Source organism: Sorex fumeus, unplaced genomic scaffold, assembly GCF_029834395.1.
Source record: "Sorex fumeus unplaced genomic scaffold, SorFum_2.1 ptg000018l, whole genome shotgun sequence".
NCBI lineage: Eukaryota > Metazoa > Chordata > Mammalia > Eulipotyphla > Soricidae > Sorex > Sorex fumeus.
In genome coordinates this window covers 32,964,481-32,983,776 of record NW_026606075.1, presented here as the reverse complement: position 1 = coordinate 32,983,776, position 19,296 = coordinate 32,964,481, and the positions used below count along the sequence as shown (strand labels likewise).

Sequence of the window (19,296 nt, the reverse complement as noted above, 5' to 3'; positions counted from 1 at the left end):
TGATCTTTCAGATTTCTTCAAATAAAAAGAGGGAAACCATGATATCTATATATTTCACAAGCAGATTATATCTACTTTAAAAAGCTGTTTCTCTGTCTTTTAGTCATGAGTACGTGAGCCATGGTTCATGGAGCCATGTAGGTCTGAGGATCATTCAACCACCTACCTTATCACTTGATCTAAGTTAGGACAGGACAGCAACTGACACTTGATTGGTTTCTTGGCTGGATGTTTCTCAGGCACATCCCAGAAAAACCCTTAAGCCTACAAGGGGCTGCTTGTATTTTAACCACAATCAAAGTACAGGGAACTCCTCATGTGCACAGAAGAAGGTCCTAGAAAAGTCGCTGCTAAGTTGGTGGATCCCTGAAATTACTCAAAGATAATTTAGGAGTCATCTTGGCTTCCTTAAATTTCTAGACCTGGGGCTGGAAAGATGGCACAGAAAGGAAGGTGCTCTAATTCTTTGTATCCCTTATGGTTCTCTGAACTCTGCTAGGAGTGATTCCTAAGTACCTCTGAGTATAGCCCCCCCACCCCCCTCCAGAATGAAAAAAAAACCTAAAAGAAATTATTACAAATAGACTGATCTGGCAGTGGTGATGACTATCAAATGTCCATGTCTATTGAGATGTTTAATATTCCTTCTTCATTCACCTTTTCCATCATGATCACAATCACAACCATCCTGTTGTTCGTCAGTTGCCTCGAGCAGGCACCAGTAACGTCTCCTTTGTCCTAGCCCTGAGATTCTAAAAAGTGCCACATTCAAGGCTCTTTCAGGGTTAGGAGAATGAGACCCATCATTGTTACTGGTATTTGCCATATTGCGTACACCAGGGGGAGTTTGCCAGACTCTGCCATGTGGGCAGTTTACATTTTGTAGCCTGCCAGATTGTCCAAAGCAAGAATGAGAAAATAAGACACCACCACACGCTTCCGGGAGCTGGGTTTTATAGACTCTGGATCTTGGCCGTTGATGGGATTACATGGTGCTGGGGGGGGGTGCAGTTGGTGGGTGTGACCCCCGCCTACTGGAAGATGGAGGATCTGGGTGGAGGATGCTCAGCCCTGATCCGAGCAGGCTTGAAGATCTCAGCCCCGGGACCCGCAATGCCTTTGTTCCTCTGCAGGTACCTTCATGCTTGTGGAGAGTGGAGTGGTCTCAGCATGGTTGTGGCTGGTTCTGGAGGTCTTTGGCTTCCAGGGCTCTGCTCAGGGCGGGGAGGGTAACTCAACCCACCCCCCTCCAAGGGGCCTTGGTGAGGACATATTTTTGTATGTCCATATTAATGTAAAAAGTGGTTGGGTGGGCTGGGGCTGACCAGGGTATGAATGGATAGGTGTCTTATGGCAACAGTGATTTCAGGTCTGCTCTGTATATTGCAAGAGTACTGAAACAGTGCCACCAGCAACCTGGCATCCTGGAAATGGAAATGCATTAAGTTGCATCCTGGAGATAATTTCAGTGTCTCACTGAAACAAGCATGCTTCTGGTATATGGCCACAGAAGCAGTATTCGGCTCTGCAGAACTGTGTATTCTCAAGGTGCTCTGCGGGTGGTGGCTGGAACAAGTCTGCCCCAGAGAAGAACAGCTATTGAGAAGCAGCTTGCCAGTTAAGCAGCTCTCAATTCACATATGAAAAGGATGATAAGTATGCTTTGCTCCTTTCAACTCTTCTCTCCTAGGCCAGGAAAGGGTGTCCTGTGTAGGATGAAAGGGAAAATTGAAGAGCAGAGAAGAAAGTTTGTCAAGGACAGGTTAGACATAAGGGCCAGAAACATTAAGTACCGGGGATAAGGCATTTGCCTTGCATACAGCCAGACTCTAGTTCAATCCCACATATACCCGAATACAGTTCTCTGAGCATCACCAGAAGTGATTGCTGAACATTGCTGAGTCCCAAAACAAAGATCAAAAACAAAAAAATACAGATACAGAGAAATCTGATGAATGAATTGAATCAACAGTACCTATATAGCACTAAATTGACTGGATTAAGGTATTGGAACCTTGATTCTGAGTCCAGATAAGAAGTAACCTTCTATGTAATTGACTAGACTTGGTTTGATATCAATGGCATGTATAGGTCATTCTGATTATGAAAAAGGAATTTTTATAATTTGTATTTAGGTTGCTTGCCAGAATCTGTTGCCCTGTTGTATTGTTTAGAAAAGAAGTTTGTATGAAATGGAGATATTTTTAAAGTACACAGAGAAAAAAAATCATCTTGGTATTAAAGCTTAGTTGAATTGGTTTTATGGTATTTTCAGCTAGTTGAGGGTGCCATTTCCTGAATGAGAGGAAAGGAGCTTAATTCAAGCAAAATAAAGGACATGTAAACTGTATTTGGGTAAGTTTTAAGATAAATATAGTTTTATTCTTTACACTGTCTTCCCTCCCACACCCACAGATATTGAAGCCAGAATTCAAAATATCTATTGTTGAAGCCAAATGGAGCCCGGTGTCATTTTGAATGTTAGAAACCCAGAAAAAAAAAAGGCAGGAAAAAATTGAGTGTTGCATCTGAATTAGCATTTAAAGTGGCATGTTTATATAAAAAGAAAATGGTGTAATATATCCTGAGAGTAAAGAGAGGATTTCAGACTGTGAAAGAATGTCAATTGCATTTATATATTCATCGAACGGCCAGTTTGGTATTTGGTATGTATTCGCCGCATCCCTTCTCGTGCTGGCGCTCATCTCCTGTGGAGCGGGGTGGGCGGGCAGAGACATGGAGCTAGAACAATGTAGGATTGATCTTCTTGCCTTTGAAGATTATGAGGAGACCTTTGTTTTGCTCCAGGGGAAGAGAGGTTAGGTCACCTAGAGAGCTTTAGCGAAATCTGTGTGCATTTCCAAGCTCCCTTTTGAGTATGACTCAGAATCTGTATGTGTGTTTGTTGGGTGTGGGGCAAGGGAGGCTGGAGTCTTGTGGACTTCTAACCAGTTGTTCTCCAAGTGAATTTATAATGCCAGTCCCAGCTGAGAGCTGCTGTGCTTAGGGAGCTTCAGGGTGTATCGAGAAGACGTATGATGGAATAGTTCTCTGTTGTATATTTGCTAAAACTGTTTTTGCAAATCTGAATCTCACAGGATTTTGGAGAGTTTTGCAGCTGCCAGGACAGTGTGACTTGTTTGGGGTGCCCTCTGAGCCAGCATGCCATGTGTTCTTACTAGAAAGTCACGTTCTTGGTTCTGTGGTTGCATAGACATCTCAGCGAAAGGGCTCAGGACCTCCACTCCTGGGTTTCAGTACTGTCGTGGCCATGGCTCGAGCTATATGACCTTCAGACCAATATTGAATGTGTGTGTTTCTCTTCTTGTCTTTCTTATTTTCTTTTGGTTTTTGGGACCACATTTGGCTGTACTCGGGGTTTACTCCTTGTTCAGCACTCACGTATCATTCCTGGCAGTGTTCAGGGGACAACATGCGGTGCCGTGGATGGAACCCAAGTTGGGTACATGGAAAGCAAATGCTTTCTTTACCTGCTGTTTTATCTCTGCCCCGTATGTAAGGCTTTGGTTCAATAGTAAACTATACCAGGAATGAACATTCCCAGCCTAGGCCTTACCACCATCCACTCTTCTCTGTCATACATTCCAAGGTTTATGTCACCTATTGATCAAAGTAGACTAAGGAAGCTCGCTCAAAGGCAGGTTGTTGGAGTATAAGTGGTTGGAATATAAGTGCTTCTTGAATGTTTCCGACTAGATGGATGTGAAGAAGTGAAGGGTAGCATATTATAACTATCTACGTGGAAAAAACTTAATCCTAGCATCTCAGTGTAGAAGAAACCTTAACAGAAATCTGATACTTAGTTTGCAGCCACACCCAGCTGTGCTCAGGGCTTACTCCTAGCTCTCTGCGCAGAGATCACTTGGGAACCATATGTGGCACCGGGGATCAAATCTGATTTGGGCATTCATAAAGCCAGCACCTTCTCTCTGTCCTAGAAATCTGATTAAAACAACAACAAAAGCAGCAACAGCCTTTGATAAATGAGAAACCAACAATTCAGAGGATTTGATTTATACTTACAGACAGATGGTTCCTTGCTTATGAATTGTGGCCAAATTTTAGGGAGTGGGAAGCCACTCTTCCTGCTCAGAGGCACATTTTTTAAACATGAAAGAGATCACTCAAGTGATGTCTTTTGATCCAAAAACATGAAATAACAGAACCCATACCTGTAGTATTGACCAAGTAAAGGGTAGGCTTCTCCAAGCATGCTTGACTTCACTAGGCTTGTGGTTTCTACCAGCATGTTGGAAAGCATGGCCTCATGCTTCTTGAAGAGCTGACACTGAAAGATCTTGAAGAGCTGACACTTGAAAAGATCACGCCATCTCTAGAGGCAACGGACAAGAAAGGCTGGAGTGAGGGCACCAGCACTACCAGGCTGCTAAGTCAATACCAGAGTAATAGTCTCGTGGTGATGGGTATGCTAGTGGACTGCATCCATCCCAGCTGCATCTGCTGGCAGTTCCCAAATGTGTCCATTATCCAGTGAGACATGTGAGCTGCTCAGCTGAGTTCTCTATTGTTCTCTTTGTCCTGTTGTGCTGTACCAGGCAGTCCCCTTGTGACAGGATTGGGGAGAGGTTGGTGGTAGAAAAGGGTGTGCTTTATCACCTGATAATTCTCTTTAGAACCTCTGCCATTTTGTCTCCAGTTAAACTCCTTCTTATATTTTGTTCCAATTACTGTCAAAACAAAGATACTGGGACAAATGTTATTTTAGGAATTTTTTTTCTTTGCTTTTCTGCAATAGGGACCTACTAGTCCTCTGAGAATTTTGCTGCATCATTTCTTTTAGCTGAAATTACATGTGCTGCATGTTTTTGTTATTATTTGGGGCCCAAACCCAGCGGTGCTTTCTGGGGTGTGTGTGTGTGTGTGTGTGTGTGTGTGTGTGGTGGGTAGGGACCTACTCCTGACTTAGTGCTTGGGGTTTGCTTCTGACAGTACTTGGGGACCACATGGTGGCAGGCCTCTCACATACAAAGCAGACACTGCAAAGCTGCCTGTTGAGTTGTTCCTCTGGCCCCGCTTTAACTTGTTTTATAAAGTTATCTCATCATGGTTGAGGTTGAGGATTTTTTCCAGCAGAACACACCAGCATCTCTACACTTCTCTTCCCAATGCCCTTCTGAGCTTTGCTTCACTACGTAAGTCACCCACCTAAACTTTGACAAAGCACCATAAGGAAATTCCATATAAAAACTTCTGTAAACAGAATTGTGTTAGAGGAAAGTTTTATTATACATATTTTTAAAAAATTGGCATGTGGAAATGGTGACTTGAATGGGACTTAATGCAGAAAGATGTGTTTCAAAGGTTTTTTTTTTTTTTTCTCTTCTGCTGGTATTGGAGATTGACCCCAGAGCCTCACACATGCAAGGCAACTGCTCTACCCCAGGCTCCATCTGTGGCTTTAAGGTTTTTTATGGTCTTTTTTTTTCTATTTAGGCCGTACTTAGTTGTGCTTAGGCCTTATTCCTGGCTCTGTGCTGAGGGCTCACTCCTGGGGGGTTTGGGGAGCCATAGGCAGTGCTGGGATTGAATGGTTCCATTGACTATGAGCAAGGGCGTTACCCACTCCCCCCCACTGTCCTTTCTCTCGAGCTCAATTGTTTGTGTTTAAAGAAAGAAAATTTTCAGAATAACAAATTTAACAACCTATAATATATTTAGTGTAAGATTTTTAAATGACTATCTTCTAGAACTATATAACGTACTATTCCAAGAAATAGTTGCACGTTTTGCAGCTGCCGTGTAAAATGCTCTTTAATACAATATACCCAGTTGACTTAATGAGATCTTTAAGATGGAGGAAAAAATGATATCTAACTTTGGATGTTCTGTGGAGTGCCATGGCAGTATCTTTGTTATATAAGCACCCAGAGGAAACTATGACTGAACCCTGATTTTCCAGTGTAGGCCTTTGCCGTTGCAGTTGGTCGAGATAGTGCTTTGACTTGGGAAGGTCCACACTGAGGCGGAGGTTATCTGTTAGATTAATTTTTACTTTTTGATAAGTGTTTGCCTTGAGACATGGCTACCACATGATAGCCTCCTGTGGCTATTTGCGGAACAAAGACTGTTTTTGTTGCAGGAAGGTGGGGACCTTCCCCCTGGGTGGAAGGGAGAAAGCTTATTTTGCTCCTCCTTCCAGCTCCCCGTTAGCCTCTGTCTGAGGCACTAAACAATATTTGCTCTGCGTGGGGCACATGAGTGAGTTCACCAGGGGGTTTGCATTTCAGGGTATAAAGCCTAGTGTTTAGTATCTTAACAAATCAAGAATCAATTATCTGGGAGAATAAGCAGAAGGTTTTTTATGTCTAGGATAAATTAGTTTAAACGCTAAAACCAGTCCTGGTGGATTAAAGAAGCACTTGGAAGCAATGGAGTATATTTTAAAAATGCACTTGACATCATATACTGAAATGAAATTATTAGATCAGTACATGGTTTCATGTCTTAGGGGAACAATGGTGGTTTCTTAAGGTGAGATTCCAAGGTTTTACCAATTTGTATGTAAATGCAGTTGATCTGATAAATCACAGAGAAAAATATAGCCATGAAACAGCTGGCTGAAAGCATGTTGCTTAATTAGTATTTTGGAAAGTTCAGCCCACTTAAACATCTTTTTAATTTTTTTCTTTGGTAAAAGATATTGATCAAAAATACCTTAGCAACATGGTGAGGAGGGCGATGGTAGTGATCGTCTTGGGACATTCTTAAAAGGGAATTCATACTTAAGAAGCAAAGAAGTTCAACAATATACTTCTTGAGACTCCCTAATCTTTCCATATGTAACATACGAGTTTTAGTTGACTTAACAACACCCGAGCATTATGCACTATCTATCATATTAAGAATCCAGAGATTATGAGTTCTGTCTGTATGAACCCACAGCAGTATTGAAAGTAGCAAAACATCCTAACCTGGCTTCCTCTCATAAACTCCTATGTAGCATGAACCCATTTTCACCATCCTAAGATCACAGAGCCTGACCCATGATTGAGCATTTGAGTTTTTCTCCAATAGCAGCAATGTTCTTTTCCCCTTTAAGATAGCACCTTCCCAGGGAAGGCACTTTCTTTACAGGCAGGTGACCCAGGTTTGATCCCCAGCACCACATATGGTCTTCAAACCATGCAGGAGTGAACAGAGAACCCAGAACAAGCCCCCGACTCCACCAGTTGTCCCCCACCCAGAAAAGGCTTGAACATAGTTGACATATACTTAGTTGTACTTAAAGTTCACAGTTACATAAATAATTATTTATGAAACAAAAATTTCATAAATCCATGAAACCATCACAGTCATGGTTATGAACTATTCATCTATGTGTAAAGTTTTCTCTTATTGCTTTTTAATGACTTCCTTAACCTCCACTGTCCCATCAGACAATTAAACTTTCCATTCTTAAAGATGAGTTTGTATTTCTTTAAAATTTTAAATAAATCAAACTATTCATGCTTTAATTTTGTCTGGCTTCTTTAATTTAGCATGATTATCTGGTTTGGTAGCCACACCCAGTGGTATTCAGGGTTTATTCCTGGCTCTGCACTCAGAGATCACCAAGGGTGGTACTCAGGGAACCATATGTGGTGTCATGGGTCAAACCCAAGTTGGCCATGTGCCAGGTAAGTGCCTTATCTTTCCATTCCCTAGAGATTTAGTTATGTTGTAGCATATCTAAAATTCATTTTATACTAAGTAACATATAAATATATCCCTCCTGAAAAGAGATATCCTAATGTGATTATCTATTCTCTTGTTGATGAACATTTGGGTTAGTTTAAGTCTTTATAAATAAAACTGCTATACGTTATTAGTACATTTTCCCCTTTTTATAACATGTGTTTTTAGTCTATAGCATCTATTAAAGTTTTAAATTTTGATTAAGTTGAATTTATTCGTTTGTTCTTTTGGTCTTGTAATTTCATAAACAAGCAAAAGAATTATTTTTCTTGTTGTTGTTTGAGCCATACTCAGAGGTACTTTGAGCTTATTCATGACTCTATGCTCAGGGATCATTCCTGGCAGTACTGGGGTGTGTGTGAATCATATGCTTCATTGCCAGAGATTGAACCGAGGTCAGTTGTGTGCAAGCATCTTTTTTTTTTTTTATAATTTTTATGATTTTATTTATTGAATCACTGTGAGAGCAGCTACAAAGCTTTCGGGTTTAAGTCTTGGTCATACAATGAAACACCCATACCTTCACCAGTGCCCATTCTCCATCACCAAAAACCCCTATATACCCCCACCCCACGTCCTCCCCCTACCTGTGGGGCAGATGATTTCCACATTACTCTCCCTCTACTTTGATTACATTCAATATTTTGACACCTGACCCACCATTATTTTTTGGGATTTTACCCCAACACTCGGGTATGCCAAAAAGGCAACAGTAGACAATTTGTTTTCTATTGCTGGTTATCAATAACATATGATGTCGTGCAGCTGCAGCAGTGACTGCACGATTTTGGAATTCCTAAACTTTAACAATTAAATCTGTAGGGATTTCTGCCAAAACCTGCTGGGTTCTGAGATTTGCTCCTGAGTCTCTGGGATCATGGCCATTTAGCAGCTTGATCAGGAGTCAGAGAGGCCATTCGTGGGCAGCAACTCAGGGTCTCTTTGGAACGGGAGGAAAGGGCCTGCTCCACCCCCATTCCTTGAGGCTCCACATGTCTCGTCACTACGGGCCCAAACCTGACTGTCCAATGGCCTTTGGCGGATGGCAGCCACCTAGCCGCCAAGGAGGAGCAGGCGGAGGGACAGCACCCTTTTCCCCCTGGGGTGGCCTGGCGACAGTACCCTACTGCGGGGTCTGGATGCATTTCTGCCCAAAGCCACTGGGTTTAGAGATTTGTTTCTGAGTCTCTGGGATCAGGAGTGTTAATCAGGAGCCAGGGAGGCCGTTCATAGGCAGTGACTCAAGATCTCATTGGGACAGGGAGGTAAGGGCCAGCTCTACCCCCCATCCCGTGAGGCCCCACGTGTCTCATCACTGAGGGCCCAAACCCGACTGTCCAGTGGCCTCTGGAGGATGGTGGCCACCAGGCCACCAGGGGGAACAGGCTAAGGCATGAAACCTATTCCCACCTGGGGTGGCCCGGCGCTGGTAACCTATTGCAGGGACTGGACATATTTCTGCGAGAAGCTGTTGGGTTTTGAGATTTGTTTCTGAGTCTCTGGGATCATGGCCGTTAAGCAGTTTGATCAGGAACAAGAGAGGCCATGCCTCCAATTATATAGCTGAGCCAGAGGTAGTTTGTGGGTGTGTCTCCCACATACCTAACTTTTGGCTGTTTACTTTCTTGGTAAACTTTTCCCCAAGTTATTGGGGTCTGGCCAAAGGCACAACAGCAATTTTGGGGTATCTGGAAGCCTGGAGGCGCCATCAGGCTGCTGATGCACTCGCCTCACAGGTACAGATTGACCTGCTGGCAGCACCATACCCGCTATGTGTGCAAGCATCTTAACCCTTGTACTCTCTTTCCACCCTGATCACCAAGGTTTAAAAAACCAAACAAATGGAATGGTTCCTACATGATGGTACTCAAGGAAACATACAGTGCTCGGGACTTTTGTGCCATTTCCTTGACCCTGATCACAAAGCTATTCATTTTTTTCCTGGAAGAGTCATGGCTTTAGACTTTGCATTTTGAGTTAATTTTTATATGGGGTGAAGTATAATCAATTTACTTTTTTTTTTGCAGATAGGCATCTAAAAGTTTTACCACTATCAGTTAAATGAATTATTCTTTTTCCACTGACGTGCTTTGTGCTTTTGTTTAAAGTGAGTTTTCCATATGTGTGTATCTTATTTATCTGCTTTTTATTTTGCCTCATTTATCTATCTGTCCTATCAGAGCCACATTCTCTTGATGATGGTAGCTTTATAATACGTCTTGATATTAGATAATGAGAGTTCTCTATCTTTGTTTAATTCTTTTTTCAAAGTTGTTTTGCTTATTCCAAGTAATTTTGAAGTCAGGTAATTGGTTTCTGAAAAAAAATCAATATTTTTACTGAAATTGCATCACTCTGTACATCAGTTTGAATACCTTACAGAATTATCCATTGCCTAGAAGAAAACTCTGGCCCTATAGATGACTTAGTGAGAATAATGAATGAGTTGATAGCGTATGGAGAGACCTTAATGAAATTTCCTCCCAGGATCTTTTCATGGAGAGCAGTGGCCAAGCCCAGGGAAACTGAGCTAAGGAATGAGTGGCTGTAAATGAGCATACACTTTCCTCAGAAAAAAAAATCACCCCACAATCCAGAGGAATGTTTGGGTGGTTCTGGGAGTAGCATCGCACTGATTTCGAGCAGACATCAAAGGAAAGTCACCACATTTCTTCTGAAAGAAGTGCTCAGTGGAGGACTAAGGCCCAATATAGTTTGGGAGCAAAGAAAGGAAGAAAGCGAGTGGGAAAGATTTGCTTCTAGAACCTTGTGGGATCACATGAAGTAGAGGGGAGGACCGTAGGGTCTGGAAAGATTGAGCTGCACTCACTGTGGCACCATGCTTTACTGAGCCTCGATAACTGAGGCCTCTGACGCATTGGAAATGAGTTGTACATTTGAACTGATTATTGTCTGGGATAGTGACTCTAAATCAAAAGGCGATGTTTTACAACAGTGACATTTTTGATGGTCATATCTATTTGTCACACCAGAAACCTTGTTAAATGCCTTACAGTATTCAGGAAAGCACCCCAATGCTCAGTAAAGAGTTTGCTCATGATGTCTGTCGTGGTGATGCTCAGGGACCCTGATCTGATATGGGAGACCAAGAAAGAGGATGAACTGGAGTAAAGCTCATTGATTGCTCTGATGTATGTATCATGTATGTATCATCTCAAGGGATAGTAATCACTTGTGTGGTGACTGTGGAAAGTTACTGTAGATTATCATGAGCTAGTTGGGAAAATCATCTTTGGGCATATTTCCAGAAGATGCCAAAACATATTATCGATAAATCTATACTAACAAGTCAATGTCTTGATTACAAACGATAGAGGAAAGTCTCAACATTCACATTAATTTACAGAAATAAAGTGATCATTTATTTGAAAATGGTCCTACCCAAAGATGAGGTGATCAATCAGGGTACCTCTGATTACAAGTCATTATAATGCTAACTCAGAGTGACTAGAAAATAAAGGAAATTGATCTGCTTATGTTGCTAAAAAGCTCAGGCTTTTTTTAAATTTAATGTTATTTTTATAAAGTAGTTCACAATATTTGACTACATTTAATATTTGAACACCAATCCCACAACCATTACTCATTCCCACCCGGCAAGCTACCGAGAGTATTCGATATGCCAAACACAGTAACAACAAAGTCTCCAATGGAGACGTTACTGGGCCCGCTCGAGCAAATCGACGATCAACGGGAGGGTCTTTACCTTAACTTTACCTTTATTTTTTGGATGTTTTCATCCTGAACCCCAACCCCTGCCCCAAAGCAGAACCAAAAAAATTTATTTTGTACTCTTCATTACTGGTGCCCGCTCCATTAACAATGAGAGGGCAGTGATGGTGACAGTGACTCTATGTTATTAATTAACTGCTGAAAAGTCTCCAAAAATATTTCCTTAGTGAAAAGTGTGTGAAGATTGTTGTATTTCACCTGGGTCAAAAGCCCAGGGTTTTTACCGGAGCTGATCCAGAGTTTCAAAGTTGTGAGGCTGTTTCCCCTTCATCCTATTAGCTTGCAGGAGGCTGCCAGCAGCAGTTTCCGTTTCCAGGGTTTTGTTTTCCTTATGTATTCTCGTGAGAAACTTGTTCTTTTCCCATTATTATGGGTTTCCCTTTTGTGGAATATGTTTCCAGAGCCCAACCCCAGGGCTTCCTACATGTGAAAACTGCATCTATCACTGAATCTTTCCTGGTCCGATTGGGCCATCTCATGTTATGTGTCCACCAATGCAGTGCTATGCAGTTATAAGAAAAGATAAAATCTTCCAGTTTGCTGCAACTTGGATGAAACTAGAGGGTGAAGTCAGAGGAAGAAGGGAAACTACCAGATGATCTCATTTATCCAGGAATATAGAGAAACAAAGAAATAGATAGTATCAATTGATGACAAATCCTTGGGCTTGGATTACAGAACTGAGATTACCAAACAGGTAGGGGAGAGGTAGGGAGAAGATGGAGACTAGAAGTGACATAAGGACAGGGGTGGAGTATCTTGGGCATATTGGTGTTTGTGAAGGAGCAGTGACTCTGCACTTCAAAACCATTAATGTTAATACTATTGTAAACACGTGGGATAATCTATAATAATAAAATGATTTTTATTTTAAGAAAGGAATTACATATCTAGCCTTGAATGTGGTAATATTTATAGCATGCGTGTCATGAGCTGATACTTGACTTCTTCAGTATAGTGACCCCATTTGGCTATTCAGCTTTTGAAATGTTGCCAAACTGAGACTGGTGAAATTTGACTTTATTTTTAAAAAAATGTGAAATATCTATCTCACTAATAAAGGCTAAGTTAATTGTATATTCTATATTTTTAATTGTATTAGGTTAGGTAAAGTATATTATGAAAATTATTTCTACAAATTTCTTTTAAAAGTTTTAATGTGGCAATTAGAAAAGTTTGAATGATGTAAGTGACTGCAAATTGTACTGCTGGTGAACAGAATTGGTTTACATCAGTTAAGACATCCTGGAAATGGACTGGAGTCAATTCTCCCCAACCCCTAAATGTGTATCGTAGCAGTACACAAATGGAGAAGAGTCAGTGGCTATTTGGAAGCAAATCAAAATGAACATTGGTGAATGACACAAGAAAAGTATGAAATGCCTGTTTTTGTTTTTCTGATATACATTGAAGGTAAATGTGTCAACTGTATTACCATTAATAAATTTTTATAATGCTTTTGAAAATTTTTATTTGGTTGTCATGGTAACTAGCCAAATAGCACAAAATATATCTAGACTAAAAATTATCCTATCCCTTCCTATCCCTGACCTTATCCAGAACCCCAGCCTTTGTTAGCCTGCTCTGTGTACTTCCATTCCTTCTTTCATGTGCATATTTTGTTGCATTTGTTGCTGTTGTCAAAAGAATGGGACTATAGCATGCGCTTTTTCTATTTGCATTTCTTGTCCTATCAATCCTTCAATTCAATATCTTTGTATTTACCCCATTCGTTATGAGAATATAAAAAAATCTATGCATTAGATCAGAGGTTTCCAAATTCATTTGACCTACCACCCCCTTTCCAGGAAAAAAGGAAGTCACTCAGTCTCAACCTGGAAATGAAGCAAGCAAATAGAAAATACCCTCCTCCACATGGTACTGTGGCTACTACTTATTCCTGCATCTTTTCAGTACCCCACAGCAACCAACGCAGGCCACTGTGTTGTCCACTTTGAAAACATTGTATAGATCACATATCATTTAGTCATTTCCCCCTTAACGGGCATGTCCCACCACAAACAGTGCTGCAATAAACATCTTTGTACCTCTGACCTTACATGCTGGTCCTTTTTGTTTTTTCTATAGGATAGATTCCCAGAAGTGGAATTGCTTGGTCAAACGGTATGTGATTTTAATTTTAATAGATATTGTTAGTTTATTTTCCCCAAAGGAATAGTACATCATCTCTGAACATCAGAATGCCCATTTCCTACATTCTCACGAGCATTGAATGATACTGCTGTTTTTAATTCTGGTCAGTCTTATTATCTCTGATTATGAAGTGCATTTTCTTTACAATCACTAACGTTCACCATGTTTTTTATGTTGTTTTCTTTTTTTTAGTTTTTCTTTCCTTCATTTCAGTTCCATGACTTATTTTACTATTTGGAAGTGATTTTCATTCATAATTTATAAGAGATATTTTGTTTTAGAAATGTTAATCCTTTGTTTCATGTGTGAAAATGTATCTCTATAATTTTTGTTGCATATGATATCTTTTGCCAAATGAAAAATTTTTTGTTATTTAATCAAATATGTCTGTCTCTTCCTTCATAGTGTCTGAGTTATCTGCTTCGCTCAGGTGGTCTTTTCCAATTCATGGCCATTCAAAAATTTCCTTCTCAATTTTTTAAAGCATTAAAATCTTACTCTACTCTAAGTTGTTTACATGATACAAGGTAGAAATCTACTTTAAAATATTTTTCATTATATTAAAATGTTAACCATTGCTGATAACAGAGATTCTGTATATATTTGAGGCTATTTTGGGACTCACGTCTGATCCTTATATTGATTTCTGTGCCAACACCATTCTACATGCAGTTAATTTGAGTTGTAATGTCTGGTAAGTTGCTCTTCACTGGTTCTTCATGGTTGTTTTATACCAGGTTTTTAAATATATATGCAAAGTTCTGGTTAAGTTAAATTGTAAATTTAAGAATTCATAACTAAATGTTTTGAAATTAAAAAATAATATGACTATAGATTAATAAGAGCCAATAAAATAAGTATTTTTTCAATGTGGAGAACTCTTGATGTTACTAACTAGAAAATGCTCATCATTGAACATAGGTTTATCTTTTCTGTGATTTTTCATTCTTTAAATGTATTTAACAGTGTCTCAGTATTCCATATGCAAAAATGGGAATACAAGCATAACATCTTCTACTCAAAGATCAAATTATAGAACTAAATCTGAAATACTTAAGGCTTGCAGTGACTACATTTCTGCTTGTGTAGCAAACAGTCAACAGACCTTATCTGGATAGGTTGAAGGGTAAAAATGACAATGTAAACAAAAAGCTGTCATGGAAGAGCAAAATAGATTGTGCATTTTGATGTGTTTTTAAATAGATTGTGCATTTTGATATGTTTTTAATGATACTCTTATGAAAGTTAATATTAAACATTATATATCCTTAAGCCATCACACTTGAAACTTTGGGAAAGTCATCTCATATTTTGCATTTTTTTGACAATTCTTTTCTAATCTGGGCTGGGGTGATAGCACAGTGGGTAGGGTGTTTGCCTTGCATGTGGCCAATGCAGCCAACCCGAGTTCGATTCCTCCGCCCCTCTCAAAGAGCCCGACAAGCTACCGAGAGTATCTCACCCACTCGGCAAAGCCTGGCAAGCTATCCGTGACATATTCGATTCGATATGCCAAACATAGTAACAAGAAGTCTCACAATGGAGATGTTACTGGGCCCACTCGAGCAAGTCAATGAACAGTGGGAGGACAATGCAACAGTGCTTTCTAATCTGACAGTGGTCAGCATCTGCTCTAGGTTTTGTGTTGGTGATTACTCCAGTTAGTGCTTGGGGACCCTGTAGGGATCGAGCCTGGACTGTCCACACATGTGAGACAGATGCCTTCTAGCCACAACAAGTTTTATTTTATTTTATTTTATTATTGTATCACCATGAGACAAAGAGTTGCGAAGTTGTTCATGATTGGGTTTCTATCATACAGTGTTCCAAGTTTTATTTTTAATATAGTACTGATTGAATTGTATTCACTGACATTCCCAATTTATTTTGGGAAAGCTTTTTTGGAGGAGTGCGGATTGAGCCTCATCTGGAAGTCCTCAGGGCTGCTCATGGCTTTTTACGGGGATTGCTTTCAGCAGTGCTCAAGAGACCATTTTAGTTCTGGGGATGAAATCTGGGTCTCCTGCATGCAAAGCATACGCCTGGCCCATCAAGCTATCTCTCCTACCATCTTTTGGGGAGTAAAATGGAAATTTTAGTAGTTATTATAGTAAAGTGAAAACATAGCTTTGGGTTCGGAGCCAGGAGTACAGCAGGTAAAATGCATGCTGCAGACCCGGGTTTGATCCCCGACACCCCAAATGGTCCCTTAATTCCCTCCAGGAGTGATTCCTGAGTGCAGAGCCAGGGGTAAACCCTAACTACCGCCAGGTGTGGCACTCCCAAATAAAAAAATTAAGTTTGTGTTTCTTAAAGCATTTGCAATTTTAGAGGTGGATACTAATACTGCCTGGAATTTAAAATAATTTAATATTGCCTTCGATTTGCTCAAGCGGGCCCAGTAACGTCTCCATTGGAGACTTTGTTGTTACTGTGTCTGGCATATCGAATACGTCACGGGGAGCTTGCCAGGCTATAGCACAGCAGTAGGGCGTTTGCCTTGCATGCAGCCAACATGGCCGATCCGAGTTCGATTCCTCCGCCCCTCTCGGAGAGCCCGGCAAGCTACCGAGAGGATCTCGCCCACACAGCAGAGCCTGGCAAGCCACCCGTGACGTATTCGATATGCCAGACACAGTAACAACAAAGTCTCCAATGGAGACGTTACTGGGCCCGCTCGAGCAAATCGATGAACAACGGGAGGGCCTTTACCTTTACCTTTACCTTTACCTTAATATTGCCTTATAGTTAAACCCAACCGGTTAAACATTAGGTTTGAATTTTGCTTATGAAAGTAAAAGAAATTCTTGATATAGATTCTACCCTCAAGAATGAAAGGTTAAATATGTTATCATTATTGAATGATGTAAGAGTGATACAAATTTTGCATATGGATGAATAATAAAATTACAACCTAGAAAAATGGGGGCAGGTTCATTTAAATTATTCATGTCAAGACCATGGAAGGACATAGGGAAGTTAGAGTTAAATCTAAACCTTCAGTATCAAGTTAGAATCTTTATTAAATGAAATCTAAGGCAGTGTTTCTACTGTGTGCTAAAGAAGCTGATTTTCTTCTAATGCTCCTGGGAAACCATTTAATAGGTACTCATATACCCTATATACTCATATAAGGGGGTTTTCCTTGCACGCAGTCGACCCGGATTTGATTCCTCCACCCGTCGGAGAGCCTCGCAAACTACCGAGAGTATCCCGCCCACCTGGCAGAGCCTAGCAAGCTACCCATGACATATCCGATACGCCAAAAACAGTAACAGCAAGTCTCACAATGGAGACATTACTGGTGCCTACTTGAGCAAATTGATGAACATTGGGAGGAAGTGCTACAGTGCGGTGCATATACCCTCTGAATTTGGCCCTTAAAAATTTTGTTTGAGATTTTTCAACCATACCCAGCAATTCCAAGAGTCTATCTGTGCCACGAGGAGTGACCACTAGCAGTGCTCAGGGCACCAGGTGTGGTGCTGGGAATCATACTGGGGTTGACCACATGCAAGGCAAATACCGTACCCCCTTAAACCCCTCTGTTTTAAGCCATTTTAGGGCATCAGGAGTCTTGTTGAAATGGCATAATTGGGGAAAACGTTTCCAGATCATTTGTTTGTTTTGTAAAAGAGCAAGGCTGCTTTCAGCTGTGTGTGGGCATTGAGCTATAATGAACCAAAGTGAAGGCAGTTCTGTTAGCCAGTCGCGAAAATCAAAGAGGAAATGGTAATTAGAAGCCACTGAACCAAGCTGGGCCTCCCGAATGCCAAGAGTCAGTCATGCTGCATGAAAGGTGACAAATGATACAAACTGTGCTAGGGAAAAGACATGCCGTCATGTGCTCAGTGTTTCCAAATAAGCTGTGTACTGATCAACTCCAAATGTGTTTCCTGCACTCAAGTTTTAATCATCACCAGAATTGACAGTGTTGATAAACACAAATATAAAAATATTGTTTCTTTAAATTTAATTGCATGTGTGTAAATTCGATGTTGTTAATCTTAAAGTAAAATTGATTTAAATATATGTAGACTGTCCCAGAGATTCGAAGTCACAGTGAAAACCTGTAAACAAGGGTATTAGAAGATAAACAATGAAAGAATGCTTGTTTCTTAATGTCAAATACTTAAGTCTTTATTTTGCTTTAAGAATCCAATCCTAAATTCATCTGGAGTTTGGAGAATCTGCTCTGTTTTGCTTTAGGGAGAGGGGACCTACCAAATGGTGCTCAGGAGGTCCATAGGCTTATCTGTTCTCAAGGAACCAGGCTGAATATTGATGCGAAGGCCTTATGACACCATGCTGCTTGGGCCCTATCATGCAGGGATCACGTGGGTCATCTTTAAGATGCTCAGGAATCTTCAGGACGGCACCCAATGATTCTTATTTTTTTCATCCAATGATTCTTTTTTATTTTTGTAATTGAATCACCATGAGATAGTTACAAGCTTTCATGTTTGGGTTACAATCACACAATGATCAAACACCCATCCCTCCATTAGTGCACATTCTCCACGACCAATATCCCCAGTATACCCCTTCCTTTCCCACCCTCCCCCTGCCTCCATGGCAGACAACATTCCCCATACTCTCTCTCTCTACTTTTGGGCATTATGGTTCCCAATACGGACACTGAGAGGTTATCATGTTTGTTTTTTTATCTACTTTCAGCACACATCTCCCAGCCCGACGGTTACTCAAACTGTCACTTTCTTAGTGAAACCTTCTCTATTCCAGCTGCCTTCTCCCAGAGTTAAATATTCTGTCACAGACCCCCAAATATATCACCACTTAATCTTTGACAAAGGAGCAAGAAATGTGAAGTGGAACAAGGAAAGCCTCTTCAACAAGTGGTGCTGGGAAAACTGGATAGCTACCTGTAAAAAAATGAACTCTGACCTCTATCTAATGCCAGGCACAAAAGTCAGATCAAAGTGGATTAAAGACCTCAATATCAGACATGAATCAATAAGGTACACAGAGGAAAATGTAGGCAGAACTCTCCACGACATTGAAGCTAAAAGCATCTTTAAGGTTGAAACAGCACTGGCCATGCAAGTGGAAGCAAACATAAACAAATGGGACTACATCAAACTAAGAAGCTTCTGCACTTCGAAAGAAACTGACAAAAAATACAGAAAGAGCCCACAGAATGGGAAAGAATACTTACCCAATACCCATCTGATAAGGGATTAATATCCAGGATATACAAGACACTAGTAGAATTGTACAAGAAAACCCAATGATTCTTACGGGTTCAAATGGAACTGGAGATCAGACTGTGGTTAGCCATATGCCAAGCATGCACCCTCACTCTTGTGCTCTCTCTTTGACCCAAGAATATGTTTTATAAGAACAAGTTAACTTTAAAAAGCATCTGTTAGAGTGACTAAGAGTTAGAGTGACCTTAGGCATCCATGGACAATAAAAGGTCTTTGGTACACTTGCTATAGTATATCAAGATACCAAATAGCAGGTAAAATCACAGGCCATAGAATGATAAATTGGGCAGATATGAGCACTAGAATAACTAACATAGGGCTCATGAGACTTGAGGCACTAGGAGGGAAATGCTCTCAAACTACTACGTAGGGTAAGAATAATTATGTAAATCAGTTAAAACAAATCTGCCTCCCTTTTGTTGAGCCTTTTCACCTAACAGAAAAG

At 40.6% G+C, this 19,296-nt stretch overlaps 1 protein-coding gene across 6 annotated transcripts in view; it reads left to right on the top strand.

Moving 5' to 3' along the window:
* The window catches only part of MAST4 (microtubule associated serine/threonine kinase family member 4), a 690,306-nt gene that overhangs the window by 379,309 nt on the left and 291,701 nt on the right, over nt 1–19,296 (top strand). For 3 of the 6 annotated variants that reach the window (XM_056112653.1, XM_056112656.1, XM_056112651.1), the window contains one exon: nt 13,558–13,593. The exons of the other annotated variants lie outside the window; for them this stretch is intronic. In XM_056112653.1, coding sequence (XP_055968628.1) covers nt 13,558–13,593 — 36 coding nt within the window. The remainder of the gene's footprint in view (nt 1–13,557; nt 13,594–19,296) is intronic. 6 annotated transcript variants of the gene reach the window in all.